Source organism: Podarcis raffonei, chromosome 4, assembly GCF_027172205.1.
Source record: "Podarcis raffonei isolate rPodRaf1 chromosome 4, rPodRaf1.pri, whole genome shotgun sequence".
Lineage (NCBI taxonomy): Eukaryota > Metazoa > Chordata > Lepidosauria > Squamata > Lacertidae > Podarcis > Podarcis raffonei.
Genome location: NC_070605.1, coordinates 11,449,276 through 11,464,501, shown reverse-complemented (window position 1 = coordinate 11,464,501; position 15,226 = coordinate 11,449,276). Strand labels below are relative to the sequence as shown.

At 47.8% G+C, this 15,226-nt stretch overlaps 2 protein-coding genes across 2 annotated transcripts; both read left to right on the top strand.

Moving 5' to 3' along the window:
* The first annotated feature begins 871 nt into the window (after positions 1 to 871).
* On the top strand, positions 872 to 4,250 carry LOC128412252 (thyroid hormone-inducible hepatic protein-like). Its single transcript, XM_053385150.1, has 2 exons — positions 872 to 2,134; positions 3,720 to 4,250. Exon 1 carries the CDS (start codon positions 1,549 to 1,551, stop codon positions 2,104 to 2,106), a length of 558 nt encoding a protein of 185 aa, XP_053241125.1. The 5' UTR covers positions 872 to 1,548; the 3' UTR covers positions 2,107 to 2,134; positions 3,720 to 4,250.
* Positions 4,251 to 8,670: 4,420 nt separating this feature from the next.
* On the top strand, positions 8,671 to 13,750 carry KCTD14 (potassium channel tetramerization domain containing 14). The gene is made up of 2 exons (XM_053385148.1): positions 8,671 to 9,276; positions 12,454 to 13,750. Exons 1-2 carry the CDS (start codon positions 9,217 to 9,219, stop codon positions 13,126 to 13,128), a joined length of 735 nt encoding a protein of 244 aa, XP_053241123.1. The 5' UTR covers positions 8,671 to 9,216; the 3' UTR covers positions 13,129 to 13,750.
* The last annotated feature ends 1,476 nt before the right edge of the window (positions 13,751 to 15,226 follow it).

The window sequence follows — 15,226 nt, the reverse complement described above, 5'->3', positions numbered from 1 at the left end:
CTCAGACCCCTGATTTCATGACTCCTTGCTTCCTGATTCTCGAACCCTTGGCTTCTTGACTCCCAGCTCTCTGACCCTCGGATTCTTGGCTTCCTGACTCCTGGCTTCTGGACCCACGTTCCTGCTCCCACCCTGCCATCTTGCCCCCGGTCCTGACATCCCCTGCCGGGACTTCGATCGCCTGTGAACCGAACCGTGATAGAACCAATGGTTTCAAGCTGCAAGAAAGGAGAAAAACTTTCTGACAGTAAGAGCTGTTCAGCAGTGGAACAGAGGAGCTGTTTCACAAGAGGTGGTGGACTGTCCTTCCTTGGAGGTTTTTAAACAGAGGTTGGATGGCCATTTGTCGTGGATGCTTTAGCTGAGATTCCTGCATTGCAGGGGGTTGGACTACATGACCCGCAGGGCCCCTTCCAACTCTAAGGTTCTATGATTTGGTGAAAGATCAAGCATGGGTTAAGCCAGGCACCCCCAAACTCGGCCCTCCAAATGTTTTGGGACTACAGTTCCCACCATCCCTGACCACTGGTCCTGTTAGCTAGGAAAGGTGGGAGTTGGACTCCCAAAACATCTGGTGGGCCGAGTTTGGGGATGCCTGCATTAAGAGCATCCAAGACTTCTCTGTGTGATGGCCTGGGACTCAGACTCGGAACCAGAGGAATCTCAGTCTGCACCGGTTCCTTTGCCTCAGGCATCATCTGAACAAAGTCTGGGGCCTGGTCCTGAAGAGCCCCAGTCTGCACGTGTTCCCCTGCAACAAGCACCAGCTGGGCCGAGTCAGGGGCCTGAGCCTGCCCTGGCTCCAGATGCGGGGATTACCTCGTTGCCTTCAGCAGGGCCATCACTTACAGCTGCTCCAGCTGGCTCAGGGGAGGCTGAGGCGGCCCCTGGGTCTAGTAACCCACCGACGTCTCCTGAGCTGCAGAGACTGAGGTCTGAGAGAAGGAGAGACCTGAGTACTCGCAGGAGGAGTGCTCGCCTTCGGGCGAAACGGGGAGGTGAGTCGCCGGGGGATCAGGACCGGCCGCTACCCCGACAAAGATAAAAGGCTGTCAGACCCCGCCCCAGGTTGCGGGAGCTACATTGCTGTATGCTAGATCCTGCCTGAGAACCTGTACCTGTCCTTGCCTCGTGTCCTGCCTTGGCCCTGTCAGACTGACTCCTAGCAGAACCTTCAGATTCTGGACCGGTCCTGGACCGCGTTTCATGGGTTACCCCTGGGCCCAGCACACTCTGCCTTCAGGAGTAGCAATGGCTCTCCATGTAGTTATTGCAAGCCTGTTTTTTTGTCCTCCAATGATTCTGAAACTCTGGGAATAAACATTGCTTGATTTGGCTTGGCGTTTTCCACTCTGCACATCATGACTTGTCAGTTATTGATCAGCAAGTCCTGGCTTCAACTGGGGTCAATCAGTCCACCTCTAATTTGGGTTCATTCCAACCTGTAAATAAAGTCACATGGCTAACCACATAGGAGACAACTGATGAGATGCCAGAGGAGGAGAGATGTGATTGGCTGGGGACAGAGGGGTGTTGTCCCCTGCTCCAATGGACCTCTTCCTGATCACACGTTCCACGGCTGGTTTCCACCCAGGCTTGCTCATAAATTGCCACACCAACTGGAAGCAAGGAACGCTCGCATCTAACGGTCCTGTTTGCAATTCAGCTGAGATCCCCAGAGGCATTAGGCTCAAAGAAGTCTCTCCTCTCGCAACCATGGAAGATTACTTCTCTGCGGTCCGCAAGATGGAGCAGACAGTGATGTTCCCCAGCGTTCTCCAGGGCGTCCCCTTGGAATGGCAGGACAGCATGCCTGAGGCTGACTCGGGCGGCAAAGATCTGTATGATTATTACACACTGCTGAAATCCATCAAGCTGGTGGTGGAAGGTGGCTTGATGCCTCTCAATAACCAGAACCCTGATGTCGCCAGCCGTCTGAAAGAACAGGAAGAGAAAGAGAGGCAGAACCCTGAAGGCTATTTCTATTACCACGTGTCCAGCTTGTATCGCGTCCTCGCACAGCTGACAACGAGAGCCAACGCCGTCACCTCCAAATACAATGAAATTATGGGGCAGATCAAGCAGGGCGAAATTCATCTCAGCTGATGAGAAATGCATGGTGCAAAGAGCAAAGGTATTTCGTTGCTCAAATGGGAATTCCCAGTCTACTGACACCAGGAAGGCATATTTGCGGTACCCTTTCTGGTGCCCACTTAAAACATTTTTGTTTAGGTGAACCTATCTTCCTTGGAGGGACGTGGGTGGCGCTGTGGGTTAAACCACAGAGCCTAGGACTTGCCGATCAGAAGGTTGAGGGTTCGAATCCCCGTGACGGGGTGAGCTCCCGTTGCTCAGTCCCTGCTCCTGCCAACCTAGCAGTTCGAAAGCACGTCAAAGTGCAAGTAGATAAATAGGTACCGCTCTGGTGGGAAGGTAAATGGCATTTCCGTGCGCTGCTCTGGTTCGCCAGAAGCGGCTTAGTCATGTTGGCCACATGACCTGGAAGCTGTACGCCGGCTCCCTTGGCCAGTAAAGCAAGATGAGCGCCACAACCCCAGAGTCGGCCACGACTGGACCTAATGGCCAGGGGTCCCTTTACCTTTATCTTCCTTGGAGGTTTTTAAGCAGAGTTTGGATGGCCACCTCTTATGGAGGCATTAGCTGAGATTCCTGCATTGCAGGAATTAGATGGATTAGATGGATACATGATTCCACTTGGGGCTTCTAGGTGCAAAAATGTCTTAATGCCCAGTTTAGGGTTGCCATATTTTGAAGAGCAAAAAAGAGGACAGTCAAACTGTGCCAGCATACCTATTTCCCCAGCTCAGGATGGCAGCGGCTGCAGCATGCAGAGCAACCTGAGTCTGAAGCCCACCCCCACCGACCCAGACATTTCCTTTAAAATGTAAAAATACACCTGAATGGGCATGTTGGCCCCCAAAAAGAGGGCATGCCTGGGTTTTCCCGGGCGTATGGCAACCCTAATTAATTCCAAGTGCAATTACAATTAGTGCAAGTGCAGTTAGTTCCAAAGGAAATTGTTCAAAGGGTATAGAAAGAGCATTGTTTAGATTTGCTGTTTTATAAAAGGAGATTGAATTATTATTATTATTATTATTATTATTATTATTATTATTATTATTTGTACACTGCCCATTTATACCACTCCGGGCAGCTCCCAACAGGATGTTAAAAACACAATAAAAGATCAAACATTAAAAGCTTCCCTAAACAGGGCTGCCTTCAGATGTCTTCTAAAAGTCAGGTAGTTGTTTATTTCCTTGACATCTGGTGGGAGGGTGTTCCACAGGGCACAACTACCGAGAAGGCCCTCTGCCTGGTTCCCTTTAACCTCAGTTCTTGCAGGGAGGGAACCACCAGAAGGCCCTCGGAGCTGGACCTCAGTGTCCGGGCTGAACAATGGGGGTGGAGTCGCTCCTTCAGGTCTACTGGACTGAGGCCGTTTAGGGCTTTAAAGGTCAGCACCAACACTTTGAATTCTGCTCGGAAATGTACTGGGAGCCAACGTAGGTCTTTCAGGACCGGTGTAATAGCAGCTACACCCAGTCACCGGTCTAGCTGCCACATTCTGGGGTAGTTGTGGTTTCCGGGTCACCTTCAAAGGTAGCCTCACGTAGAGCGCATTGCAGTAGTCCAATACAGTGATAAGGCATTCTGATGAGAAAGCATTCAGAATTACTTTCCAATTAATTCCACAGGTTATGCTGGCACTGTCTCCCAGAGTCCAAATTCACGAAGCGGACATGTCTTGCTGTACGTTCTTCCATAGGACTTTCTGGTGCAACGAGCTCTGTGATGCAGAAAATACATGACGATTTCAATTCCTGATACCTGAATTGATAGGGTATATAGAGTGGGAGGGAAGCTTAAATTATTTTAATGCATATTTAATATTTTATGTAACCCGCTTAGAGGGTTTGATGATTGAGTGGCTTATAAATCTTACAAAGTAAACTAAATGCCAAACATGTCTATGGCCCTATATGATTCAAAGAGGATGTTTTGAAATTGGCTCACGTCCTACTGATTGCATTGTCTCTGATGACTAATACTTGCAATTCACTTCCGTAAAGGTAAACTTTATTTTACTGTTTTGTACGTAAGTGAATTTTGAGCCGATGAGCTCACTGTCAATAAAAAGACTAATTCTGAAGAGCGCCTCATTTTCTTTCATTAATTTACACACTGTTCTGTTTGTAGTATTTAGAAGTTAGGCTGAAACCTGTTTGTGTGTGCGCACATATGTATAAATATGTATTTTAAAAAACATTCAGATGTCCAGTGGACCTTATATATATGCTTACCAGGGATTTTTTTTCAGGCGGAACTCACCGGAATTCAGTTCCGGAACCATTGCTATTATAAGAGAAGAAGGGAGAAGTTCATGGTGAGTTCTGGCACCTCTTTTTCTAGAAAAATAGCACTGATGTTTACCTAATTGTAAAGAGAAGACAAATCAGTTGCACAATGTAACTCCCTTAATTTTATTCAGTGGTGTTAGTTTTGGGGTTGTTCCCACCCCCCTTAAAAGCATTCAATTTAAAGAGGATAGTGAGCATCTTATATTCATCAGTATACCTAGGCGGGCCTGAAATGTGTGGCCCTACAGATGTTTTCAGACTCCAGTTCCCATAATTCTGGCTCAACCAGGTGAGGGTCTCAAACCCTCAGTGAGTTAGGAACTTCCCCTGTGTTGTTATTATTATAATAATAATTAATAATAATAATAATACAGTGGTACCTTGGGTTACATACACTTCAGGTTACATACGCTTCAGGTTACAGACTCCGCTAACCCAGAAATAGTGCTTCAGGTTAAGAACTTTGCTTCAGGATGAGAACAGAAATTGTGCTCCGGCGGCGCGGCAGCAGGAGGAGGCCCCATTAGCTAAAGTGGTGCTTCAGGTTAAGAACAGTTTCAGGTTAAGAGCAGACCTCCGGAATGAATTAAGTACTTAACCCAAGGTACCACTGTAATAATAATAATAATTTATTATTTATACCCACCCAGCTGGCTGAGTTTCCCCAGCCACTCTGGGCGGCTCCCAATCGAATGTTAAAAACAATACAGCATTAAATATTTAAAAACTTCCCTAAACAGGGCTGCCTTCAGATGTCTTTTAAAGATAAGATAGCTGCTTACTTCCTTCACATCTGAAGGGAGTGCGTTCCACAGGGCGGGCGCCACTACCGAGAAGGCCCTCTGCCTGGTTCCCTGTAACCTCACTTCTTGCAGGGAGGGAACCGCCAGAAGGCCCTCGGAGCTGGACCTCAGTGTCTGGGCTGAACAATGGGGTTGGGGACATTCCTACAGGTATACAGGACCGAGGCCATTTAGGGCTTTAAAGGTCAGCACCAACACTGACCTGTACAAAGACAGGCTCTGGTGGATTGAGCAGACGAAACCAATAGTGGGTTCTGTGGTCAAAAAGGTGGTTTCTGCACATCTGTAGAGGGGAGTGAGGGGCAGATGGGGCTTGTCCACCCGGGAAGGTTGCCCATCTAGGGGAAGGAAAACTCTGATCCTAAACCTCCACTGCCTTGTGGGATAGATATCTTCAGGAGAAGAAAAGGCTAAGGAGGAAACCGTACACAAATCTGAAGTGGTGTCCCTAAGGCAGTTGGATGGTGCTTTGTATGCCTCCTTCTGGCAACTCCTGCAGCCAAGCTGGTGCCAAACGTCTTGCTCTGGTTTCCTTTGGACCACATCTGTGAGGCCAAGAGGTCTTGCCGTCTGGGTAGCCCAGGACCTCCAGACACACTGCCCAGGCTTGCGCCCTAGAGAGGTGTTTTGCTACTGCTAACGGAGCGGTGTGACTTCACCCCTGGAGGAACACTCCGTTGTCTTTCGAGGCAGACGGATGCCAACCACAACAACGGCCTCCATCAGTGGAGGCCAAGCCAGTGCGCCATAGTGGTTAGAGTGTCAGGAAAGGACCTGGGAGACCAGGGTTCAACCCCCACCCTGGGCCACAAAGCTCACTTGGGGACGCTCCCTGCCACTCAGCATAACCTACTCTGCAAGGTCATTATGGGGATTAATTGAGGAGGGGAAGAACTGTGTCCACTACCTTGAGCTCCTTGGAGGAAAGCTTGGTGCAACAAACAAACAAACCTAGTCATTGTAGCTAACAGCTGTTGCTGGGACGTGGGTGGCGCTGTGGCCTAAACCACTGAGCCTCGTGGGCTTGCTGATCGGAAGGCCGGCGGTTCGAATCCCCACGACTGAGTGAGCTCCCATTGCTCTGTCCCAGCTCCTAGCAGTTTGAAAGCACACCAGCACAAGTAGATAAATAGGTACCACTGCAGCGGGAAGGTAAACAGCATTTCCGTGCGCTCTGGTTTCCGTCGCGGTGTCCCATTGCGCCAGAAGTGGTTTAGTCCTGCTGACCACATGACCCAGAAAGCTGCCTGTGGACAAATGCCAACTCCCTCGGCCTGAAAGCGAGATGAGCGCCACAACCCCATAGTCGCCTTTGACTGGACGTAACCATCCAGGGGTCCTTTACCTTTACCTTACCTTAGCTGTTGCTAGCCTTCTAATTTGTCTAATCTTTTTAAAGCCTTCTGAGTTGGTTTGCATCACACTTCGTCTTATGCGGGTGAATTCCATAATTTTATAGATAAAGAGCAACAGCTGGAGGAGAGGTCAAGTTATGCCTGGGAAACGCAAATGGAGAGAAACGCACACCGCCTTAAGGGTGCGGCAGGAGGGCTGCCAAGTTTGCAGAGTTGGGAAGAAACCTCTGTTTGATGTAGGGGAGGAATGAGGTGTGCGCCAAGGCTGCCAGCATTGTGGGGCTGGTCCTTGGGTTTGCCCGGGAACTCTGGGATGGACTGCTGTAGGACAAGGAAAAATCACGGCCACGCCATGCCCCGTTCCAGAGTCAAGGGAAAGGAATGTTCAACAGTCATCATCGGAGCCAAGCCCATGTTTGCATTCACAAACTGAAAACAGCAATAGGACTTTTATATACAGTGGACGCTTGTGTTGCGGACGTGATCCATGCGGGATGCACATTCGCAACCTGCAGCGGCGCGTCTGCACATGAGTGGGTTGCAATTTGGCCTTCTGCGCATGCGCAAAGCGCGATTTAGTGCTTCTGTGCATGTGCGACCACCGAAACCTGGAAGTAACCTGTTCCGGTACTTCCAGCTTTTGGCAGTCCGTAACCCGAAGAAACGTAACCTGAAGCATCTGTAACCCGAGGTATGACTGTACATGAAAGCCGTGTGGTGTAAGCCGTCAAGAGTATTGGACTGGGACCACAGAGACCTGGGTTCAAATCCCCACTTAACCATGACGCTTGCTGGGTGAGCCTTACACAAAGCTGACGCAGTGGTCAGATGATGGCCCCCATCGAACGCACGCAAAATGGTTGGTACCCGTATACATTTGAAGCAGTATCGCGCCAATTTAAACAGTCGTGCCTTTGCACAAGGAATCCTGGGAGCTGTAGTCTGTTGAGGGTGCTGAGACCTTATTAGGGAGACCTCATAGAACTACAGATCTCAGAGTGGTCCAACGACTAATCCCTTTCCCCACAGAACTCTGGGAACTGTAGCTCTGTGAGGGGAATAGCAACTCTCAGCGCCCTTAACAAGCTACGGTTCCCAGGATCCTTGGGAGAATTTTTTGTTTAAAGTGGTGCAATACTGCTTTGAATGCACTGTTATGATGCGGCCTGTGTCCAGTCTTTATTGAATGTTTGTTGTTCAATAAAGGAGGGTCTACAACAGTGAGAATCCATCAGGCGTTCATCTTGATTTGCTTGTGGGATGTTTATACATCTTCCCATTGTTATAAGAAAAACTGCTCCCTTTCCCTTATGGGGTATTCCGGAGCCCATATAGAGTCCTTAAGTGGGTTCCCTATTGGTAGGAGAAAACAACAGAGGCCAACCAGAGTATATTGAGAAGCAAAGTGGCTAGTGAGCCTGGGGTGTAAGCCCTTATATAGACTTTTGAAATTGCCCACCCTGTAGCCCAAGACCACCCCCCAAAACATCATACATACATCACAGAAGGAGGTGGTCTACAGCAGAAATTCTGTCTGCCAGGATACCTGACAATGGTCCATGATTGCATTACCTTGGCAGCCTGGCCATTCTTTGGTGATGGTTAATACTTCAGTTCCTGAATCCAGGTCACAGGCTCACCCTATTCATACACAAATAGGCCCTCAAGACAGGATTTGCTCCCCTGTACTATTTCAGACACATGGTTCATATATTTAGATATGTGCGCATATGCAAATATTTATTCTACACTTGAGACCTTAAAATTCTTATAACACTGTTAATCATTCATTCATTCATTCCTGACTTTTTCGGTGCCTCACTTTCATAGCTGTCAACATTTTCCTCTTTTTAAGGGAAATCCCCTTATTCCGAATAGGATTCCTCGCAAGAAAAGGGGAAAGTTGACAGCTATGCTCACTTTCCCGCCATATTAACCAAAGCTGGATACTTTAGCTGAGATTCCTGAAATTGCAGAGGGTTGGACTAGATGACTCTTGGGTCCCTTCCAACTCTATGATTCCTGGCCACAGCAGTCACTTGCACTTCAAGGGGCAAAGGTGAGTCTAGGAGTTGCAAACTGAGCTGCAAACCGGTTCAGAGAGAGCGCAGCCCTGCCTAGAACAGGCAATTGACCGGTCTCCCAAAAGAGTGGCTAAGCTCTGAATGAGCTTCCTGCGCCTTTAAAAGAGGACAGAGCAGTCGCTCAGGTTAAGCTGTGGGAGCAGGGTGTAACCAGTTCACAAGAAGGGAGTGTTTCGGGCTACACTAACCTGGACGTGAGAACTGAAGAAAGTGGGAGGGTCTGGTTTGCCCAGCTGGGTGTGTCAGCCAGGGCTTCTTACGCAGGTGTCACAGGGAGGAATATATATAGGCAGTGCTTCTCTCTCTGGGCTGCTCAGCAAAAGTTCGCTGCCAGAAGACAGGCCTGCCTGGAAAAATATTTCCACCTGCGGGTTACCTGCTTTGCACCTGTAACTCACCTGGGAAGTTCTCCAGGGAGCTGTGGCCGCCAAGTGGCAGGCAGGCGGATGTGCTGGAGTCAGCTGCGAGGGGGGAACCTGCAGTGGGAGAGAAAGAGAGAAAAATCAGCACCCCTCCACCACATTGGGGTCTTTTGAGGCTGGCTGCCCTTCCTGCGGATCTGAAGCTTGCAGGTGTGAGTTGAAGGGGAAAGATGAGCATTTCGTCGGAATCAAATTCCCTTCGGAAACAAATTGGGAGCAACCTGCAAACGGTGAGTGAATCATGGGGCCCAGGACTTCCTGGAACAGCTAGCTGGGGAGGGGCTGTGCAGCTCCGAACTTTGCAGAAGGTCGTGGGTTCAATTCCCAGCATCTCAAGGTAACAGAAAGGCGCAGGTAAGTTGGTGACTTCTTGTTTTCCCTGGAGAGCTCCTGGAAATCAAAGTTAACAATACTGGTCTCAGGGACCAGTGCCAGATTTACGTATAAGCTAAACAAGCTATAGCTTAGGGCCCCACTCTCTTGGGGGCCCCCAAAAAATTAAAGGGGGAAAAAACTGGATGTACATTTCCAAAATATAAGTTAAAAAACAAATAAAATAAAACCTACATACAGCAACAGTGTTTTGTGTTGTGTAGGCGCCTATGATGTAAGTCAGGCATGTCCAACGGGTATATCGCAATCTACTAGTAGATCACAGGGTGTTCCTGGTAGATCCTGGTTGATCTCTGGCCCCTCAGCGATCTCCTTACAAAAAAACCAACTCTGGCTTTCTAAAAAAAAAGCTCAAGCTCCACAACTTTGCCTTCCTAAAAAATGCTCCACAACTTTGGGTAGATCACTGCCAGTCTTTTTACGACAATGGGTAAGTTTTTACGACAACTGCCAGTTTTTCTATACTGTGAGTAGATCGCAGACTTTTGGGAGTTGGGTGTCCCTAATGTAAGTCACGTGCCCCGCCTGCTAGCCTGCTCCCTAAAATATCACTGTTTCGCTCATTTCTATATATAGGGTGCCTACATTCTGCATGGACTGGTTGCACGGCAACATGTGCAAATGGCTTGAGATACCTATTAGGTCCATAAATTACCACATAGCATATATTCGACACAAAAAAAGCAGCAGAAATTTGTTGTTGACAAAGGACAGCTGGACATATAAAGGGCCCCGTTACCTTCAGTAGCTGAGGGCCTCGTCAAACCTAAATCCGGCCCTGTCAGGGACCATCATCCACACCAACCTTTGCTCCACAGGTATGGGCTTTCCAGGGCTTTCTCGGAGTGTTTCCTCCCCATTTGTTCTGGTGCTTTCCCTGGGGTAACCCACAGTTTCCCACTGAATCTGAGCAAAAAGCAATCCGCTGTTCAGCGATAAAAAGTGGGTTTTCCTGCATCAAGAAATGCAGAGCAGAGGTAACTGGGTGAGCCCTCAATGCGACAGATATGTGTCTCAGGGCTCATCTGGTTCTCTTTTGTTTATTTATTTCATTTATAAAAAGATTTCTGTTTATGCTGTGATTTACAGCCTCAGGCTCAGGTTTGGGACTTCCAAGCTCAGGTCTGAGAGGGTGGGCGTTTTTTTGTCCTACCGCTTTCCCTGGGAAAACCCTCTGTTTACCACTGAATTGAAACAAATATCAATGGGGGTTTCCATGGATTTACGTTTGTTTCCATTCGGCAGAGGATTTTCCCAGGGAAAGCGTCGGGACAAAAATTGTGGCACAAATGGAAGTCTGCATGAGTCCTTCTTCTGCCATTATTATAATTATTATAATTATTATTATATTGTATTTATTCATTGCTTTTCACATGAAAGTGTCTCAAAGAGAGTAGCAATGTAAGAACAGAAATAGCAAAAAACAAACAAACCATAAAAAGCAAGTATAAGAACATGAATAAAGCAAGAACCTTGGGTTCATAGTAACTATGATTAAGCTAACCTTATTACAAAAATATACATATTAACCAGCCTAACAGGCTTATGGGGAAATGAGTACAGTATTTCTTTTAAATGCTTTGGAACGTTTCAACGTTAATGCTTTCAACCTGCGATAACAGTATTACGTCATGCTCTTTATCCTTGATTTATTTTGTTTATTAATAAGATATTTTTAAAAAACAACAACCCAAGAATGCAAAATGCTCATCCATAAATATTTAGAAAAAGACAGGTCCACCCCACCAAAAGCAGACCCTCCAAGTGTCCCTGTTTTCCAGGGACAGTCCTAGATTTACAGAAGCTGTCCTGATTTCTGATTTGATCCCAGAATGTCCCACATTTCCTTATGACAACCCTATTTTCATCGGATAAATGTTGGAGGCTATAGAGCCATGCGACCCCCGAACCAAGGAGATAAGTAACTATACAACCTTTAGAAGGCACCTAAAGGCAGGTTTTTTAATGCTTAATGTTTTATTATGTTTTTATATATGTTGGAAGCCGTGCAGAGTAGCTGGGGCAATGCCAGTGGAGTATACATTCGTATTCGTAAAACCTTTTATTGGCATCACAAACAACATCCAAAACAAAACAAATCAATACAGAATTAAAGTACCACTTCCCCAGTGGCACAAAACATTTGCTAAAAGAAAGGAGGCAGAGCAGTCTATCATCACATCTCTTGGTCTCCAGGGAGAGCAGACGTCTGCAGTGTATTTCGACGACAAAAAACCAAATAGAGATATTTAGCCACTAACTTGGTGAGCTCCTGATCATTCCCCAGTAATAGAAATTGTATGACCTCTGACTCTGGTTTCCATTTGGGGATACAGAGTTGATCTAGAAATTGCTGGCGGAGATCAGCATATAGTTTACAACTGAGAACCATATGTGTAACGGTTTCCACCAGGTGGTCTTCGCATGGGCAAGTTCTTTCTCCTTCCACCCTGCCTGAGAACCTTCCCCAAAGGAGACTGGATGGATTTGAATTAAATCTGGCCAGTGAAAATGCCCTCCTTTCTTGAGGGTTAAGCAGAAATTCAAGGTAATTATGGTTAGTTTCATGTGCCCAAGAAAGTTGAAAATAAAGAGGGGAACATGTTTTCTCTGCTGCTACTGTTAGTTCTTGGCGTTCAATATCCCACAACCTAGTTTTTATTATAGCCTTTGCAGATGGTAGGGACATCGATTGCAAAATTTCCACTGACAGCCCGAGTTGCTATACCTTCTTGTTAAACTGTTGTAGCCCTGGGGAAAGAAAGGGAAATAATAAAATTATTATTATTATGGAATAGGACATCCCTATTTTCATCGGAGAAATGTTGGAGGGTTTGCAAAAGCAGGTGTGCAAGAGACCCCAGACATACTTGGTTACCCTCCAAAATAAGGGCCAAAAGCCTGTGTTAATGAACATAAAGATTGGAAAAATGATAAACAGTGAGAAATCAGAGTGGACAGATCCATCCTTCCTTCCCTGGATATCACCTTGCTTTCCTTTTCTTTGTTTCCAGCAGTCTCAAATCATAGAGCTCAATGTTGGTGGGGAGATATTCACCACCACCCTAAGCACCTTGAAGAAGCACCCTGGTTCCAAGCTGGCTGAGATGTTTGCCAGTGGACAGACCAAGCCCCGTACGGACCCCGAGGGAAGATATTTCATAGACCGGCCCGGGACTTACTTCAAGTACATCTTGGAATACCTGCGCAGCAACCAGGTGCCCACGAACTGCGTCCAGGAGGTGTACAAGGAAGCCCTCTTTTACGACATCGAGCCTTTGGTCAAGCAGCTGGAGGACTCTCCCCAGATCTTTGGGGAGCTGGTGGCCAGGAAACAGTTCCTCGCCCGCGTGCCCAGCTACAACGAGAACATCGAGCTGATGATCCGCATCGCGAGGGCAGAAGCGGTGGCGGCCCGGCAGTCCAGCGTCATGGTGTGCGTGATGAAGACCGACGAGGATGTCGTCAAGTGCCATGACACCCTCAACGGCTTGGACTCCTACAAGAAATCGGTGGTCAAGTTTGGACCCTGGAAAGCCTCTCCCGGCATTTCTGACCTACTCGACTGCATCAAGATTGATGTGGAGGCCAAAGGATACAAGATCTCTCTCCAGGGCTACGTTCCGGAAAAGGGCTTCCGCTTCAAATCCAATGACTACTTCTACAAATTTCTCTTCACTTGGTGGTAGTGGAAAGCCAGCGGGAAGGGCCTCGGCCCAGTATACCTGAAGGAGCCTCTCCACCCAGATCGTTCAGCACTGACACTGAGGTCCAGCTCTGAGGGCCTTCTGGCGGTTCCCTCACTGTGAGAAGTGAGGTTACAGGGAACCAGGAAGAGGGCCTTCTCGGTGGTGGCGCCCGCCCTGTGGAACGCCCTCCCATCAGATGTCAAGGAAATAAACAACTACCTGACTTTTAGAAGACATCTGAAGGCAGCTCTGTTTCGGGAAGTTTTTAATGTTTGATCTTTCATCGTGTTTTTAATACAGTGGTACCTCAGGTTACATACGCTTCAGGTTACATATGCTTCAGGTTACAGACTCCGCTAACCCAGAAATAGTGTTTCAGGTTAAGAACTTTGCTTCAGGATGAGAACAGAAATCGTGCTCTGGCAGCACAGCTAAAGTGGTGCTTCAGGTTAAGAACAGTTTCAGGTTGAGAACAGACCTCCAGAACGAATTAAGTACTTAACCCCTGAGGTACCACTGTATTCTGTTAGGAGCTGCCCAGAGTGGCTGGGGAAACCCAGCCAGATGGGTGGGGTATAAATAATAAATTTATTATTATTATTATTATTATTATTATTATTATTATTATTATTGTTATTATTATAGCTCAGTGGTAGGTCCCACGCCTCACCTGCAAAATCCAGTCCTCGGCAGCATCTCTGGGCAAGACTGGGAATTTTCCCTGCCTGAAACTCCACAAAGCTGCTGCCAGAGTGTAGACAAATATTGAGCTAGAGGGGCTAGTGGTCTGATTTGGCATAAGGCAGGTTCCTATGTTCTTATATCCAATGGGTTGGTGCTTCAAAGTAAGTGGACCTCAGCTGCTGATAATATTGCCTGCTGGAATGACCTGAGAGCTTTGCTCCTGTTGGCAGCCCGACAGATCCCCAACACATTTGGCACAAGGGTGGATTTCCTCATTCCCAAGTCCAACTGGAGTTAATTTGTCTTGATTCAGAATCATGCATCTTGGCTGTATCTCTCTCACCTGCTTCTCCTGCAATTTCCACCTGGATTCATACTGTTGCAAGGAAAATACAGGCAACTCCCAGTTTACAGGCACTGAAATGGCATATACAGTGGTACCTTGGTTCTCGAACTTAATCCATTCCGGGAGGCCTTTCGACTCCCGAATTGGTGCGAAAACCAAGGCATGGCTTCCGATTGGCTGCAGGAGCTTCCTGCGCTCAAGCGGAAGCTGCGTCGGACGTTCGGCTTCTGAAAAACGTTCACAAACCGGAACACTTACTTCCGGGTTTGCAGCGTTTGGGAGCCGATTTGCTCGGCAACTAAGTCATTCGGGAACCAAGGTTTGACTGTATTTGAAGCACCATTGAAAAAGCCTGCAAACACCCTGTTCTGCCACCACCCTGCAATGCGTATTTGTGCAAAAAGGTGCAATGCGTATTGAACATGTGTACATGGGGAATTGCCTGTACTATAGTTCCCAGGGGACAGATTGCCCGTGGTCTCGATTTATGGTGTGCCATAGTCCGAAGGTTATTTTTTGTGGAGCTCAGAGCTGATAGACTCCCAGCTCTTTGACTGTATTGTACCAGGGAGAGGACAAGAGCACATGGTGCACAAATAGACTTCGTGACTGTGTACATCAGCATACCACAGAGCCTAGGGCTTGCCAATCAGAAGGTCGGCGGTTCAAATCCCCGCAATGGGGTGAGCTCCCATTGCTCGGTCCCTGCTCCTGCCAACCTAGCAGTTCGAAAGCACGTCAAAGTGCAAGTAGATAAATAGGTACCACTCTGGCGGGAAGGTAAACGGCGTTTCCGTGCGCTGCTCTGGTTCTCCAGAAGTGGCTTAGTCATGCTGGCCACGTGACCCTGAAGCTGTACGCCGGCTCCCTCGGCCAAGTGAGATGAGCGCCGCAACCCCAGAGTCATCTGCGACTGGACCTAATGGTCAGGGGTCCCTTTACCTTTACCTTTACCACAAACTAAACTACTGGCTTGCATGAGTGTTACAGCTCCCTATAGAGAATTTTCTCTTGCAGGCTACCACCCCCTCCTCACTTCCAAGATGGCCCCCTTCACTCTTAATGGTC

Coding starts and splice junctions, on each gene's coding strand:
- LOC128412252 (XM_053385150.1), top strand. CDS start 1,549: ATGGACCTCTTCCTGATCACACGTTCCACGGCTGGTTTCCACCCAGGC.
- KCTD14 (XM_053385148.1), top strand. CDS start 9,217: ATGAGCATTTCGTCGGAATCAAATTCCCTTCGGAAACAAATTGGGAGC. Junction 9,277..12,453: donor TTGGGAGCAACCTGCAAACG/GTGAGTGAATCA, acceptor CTTTGTTTCCAG/CAGTCTCAAATCATAGAGCT.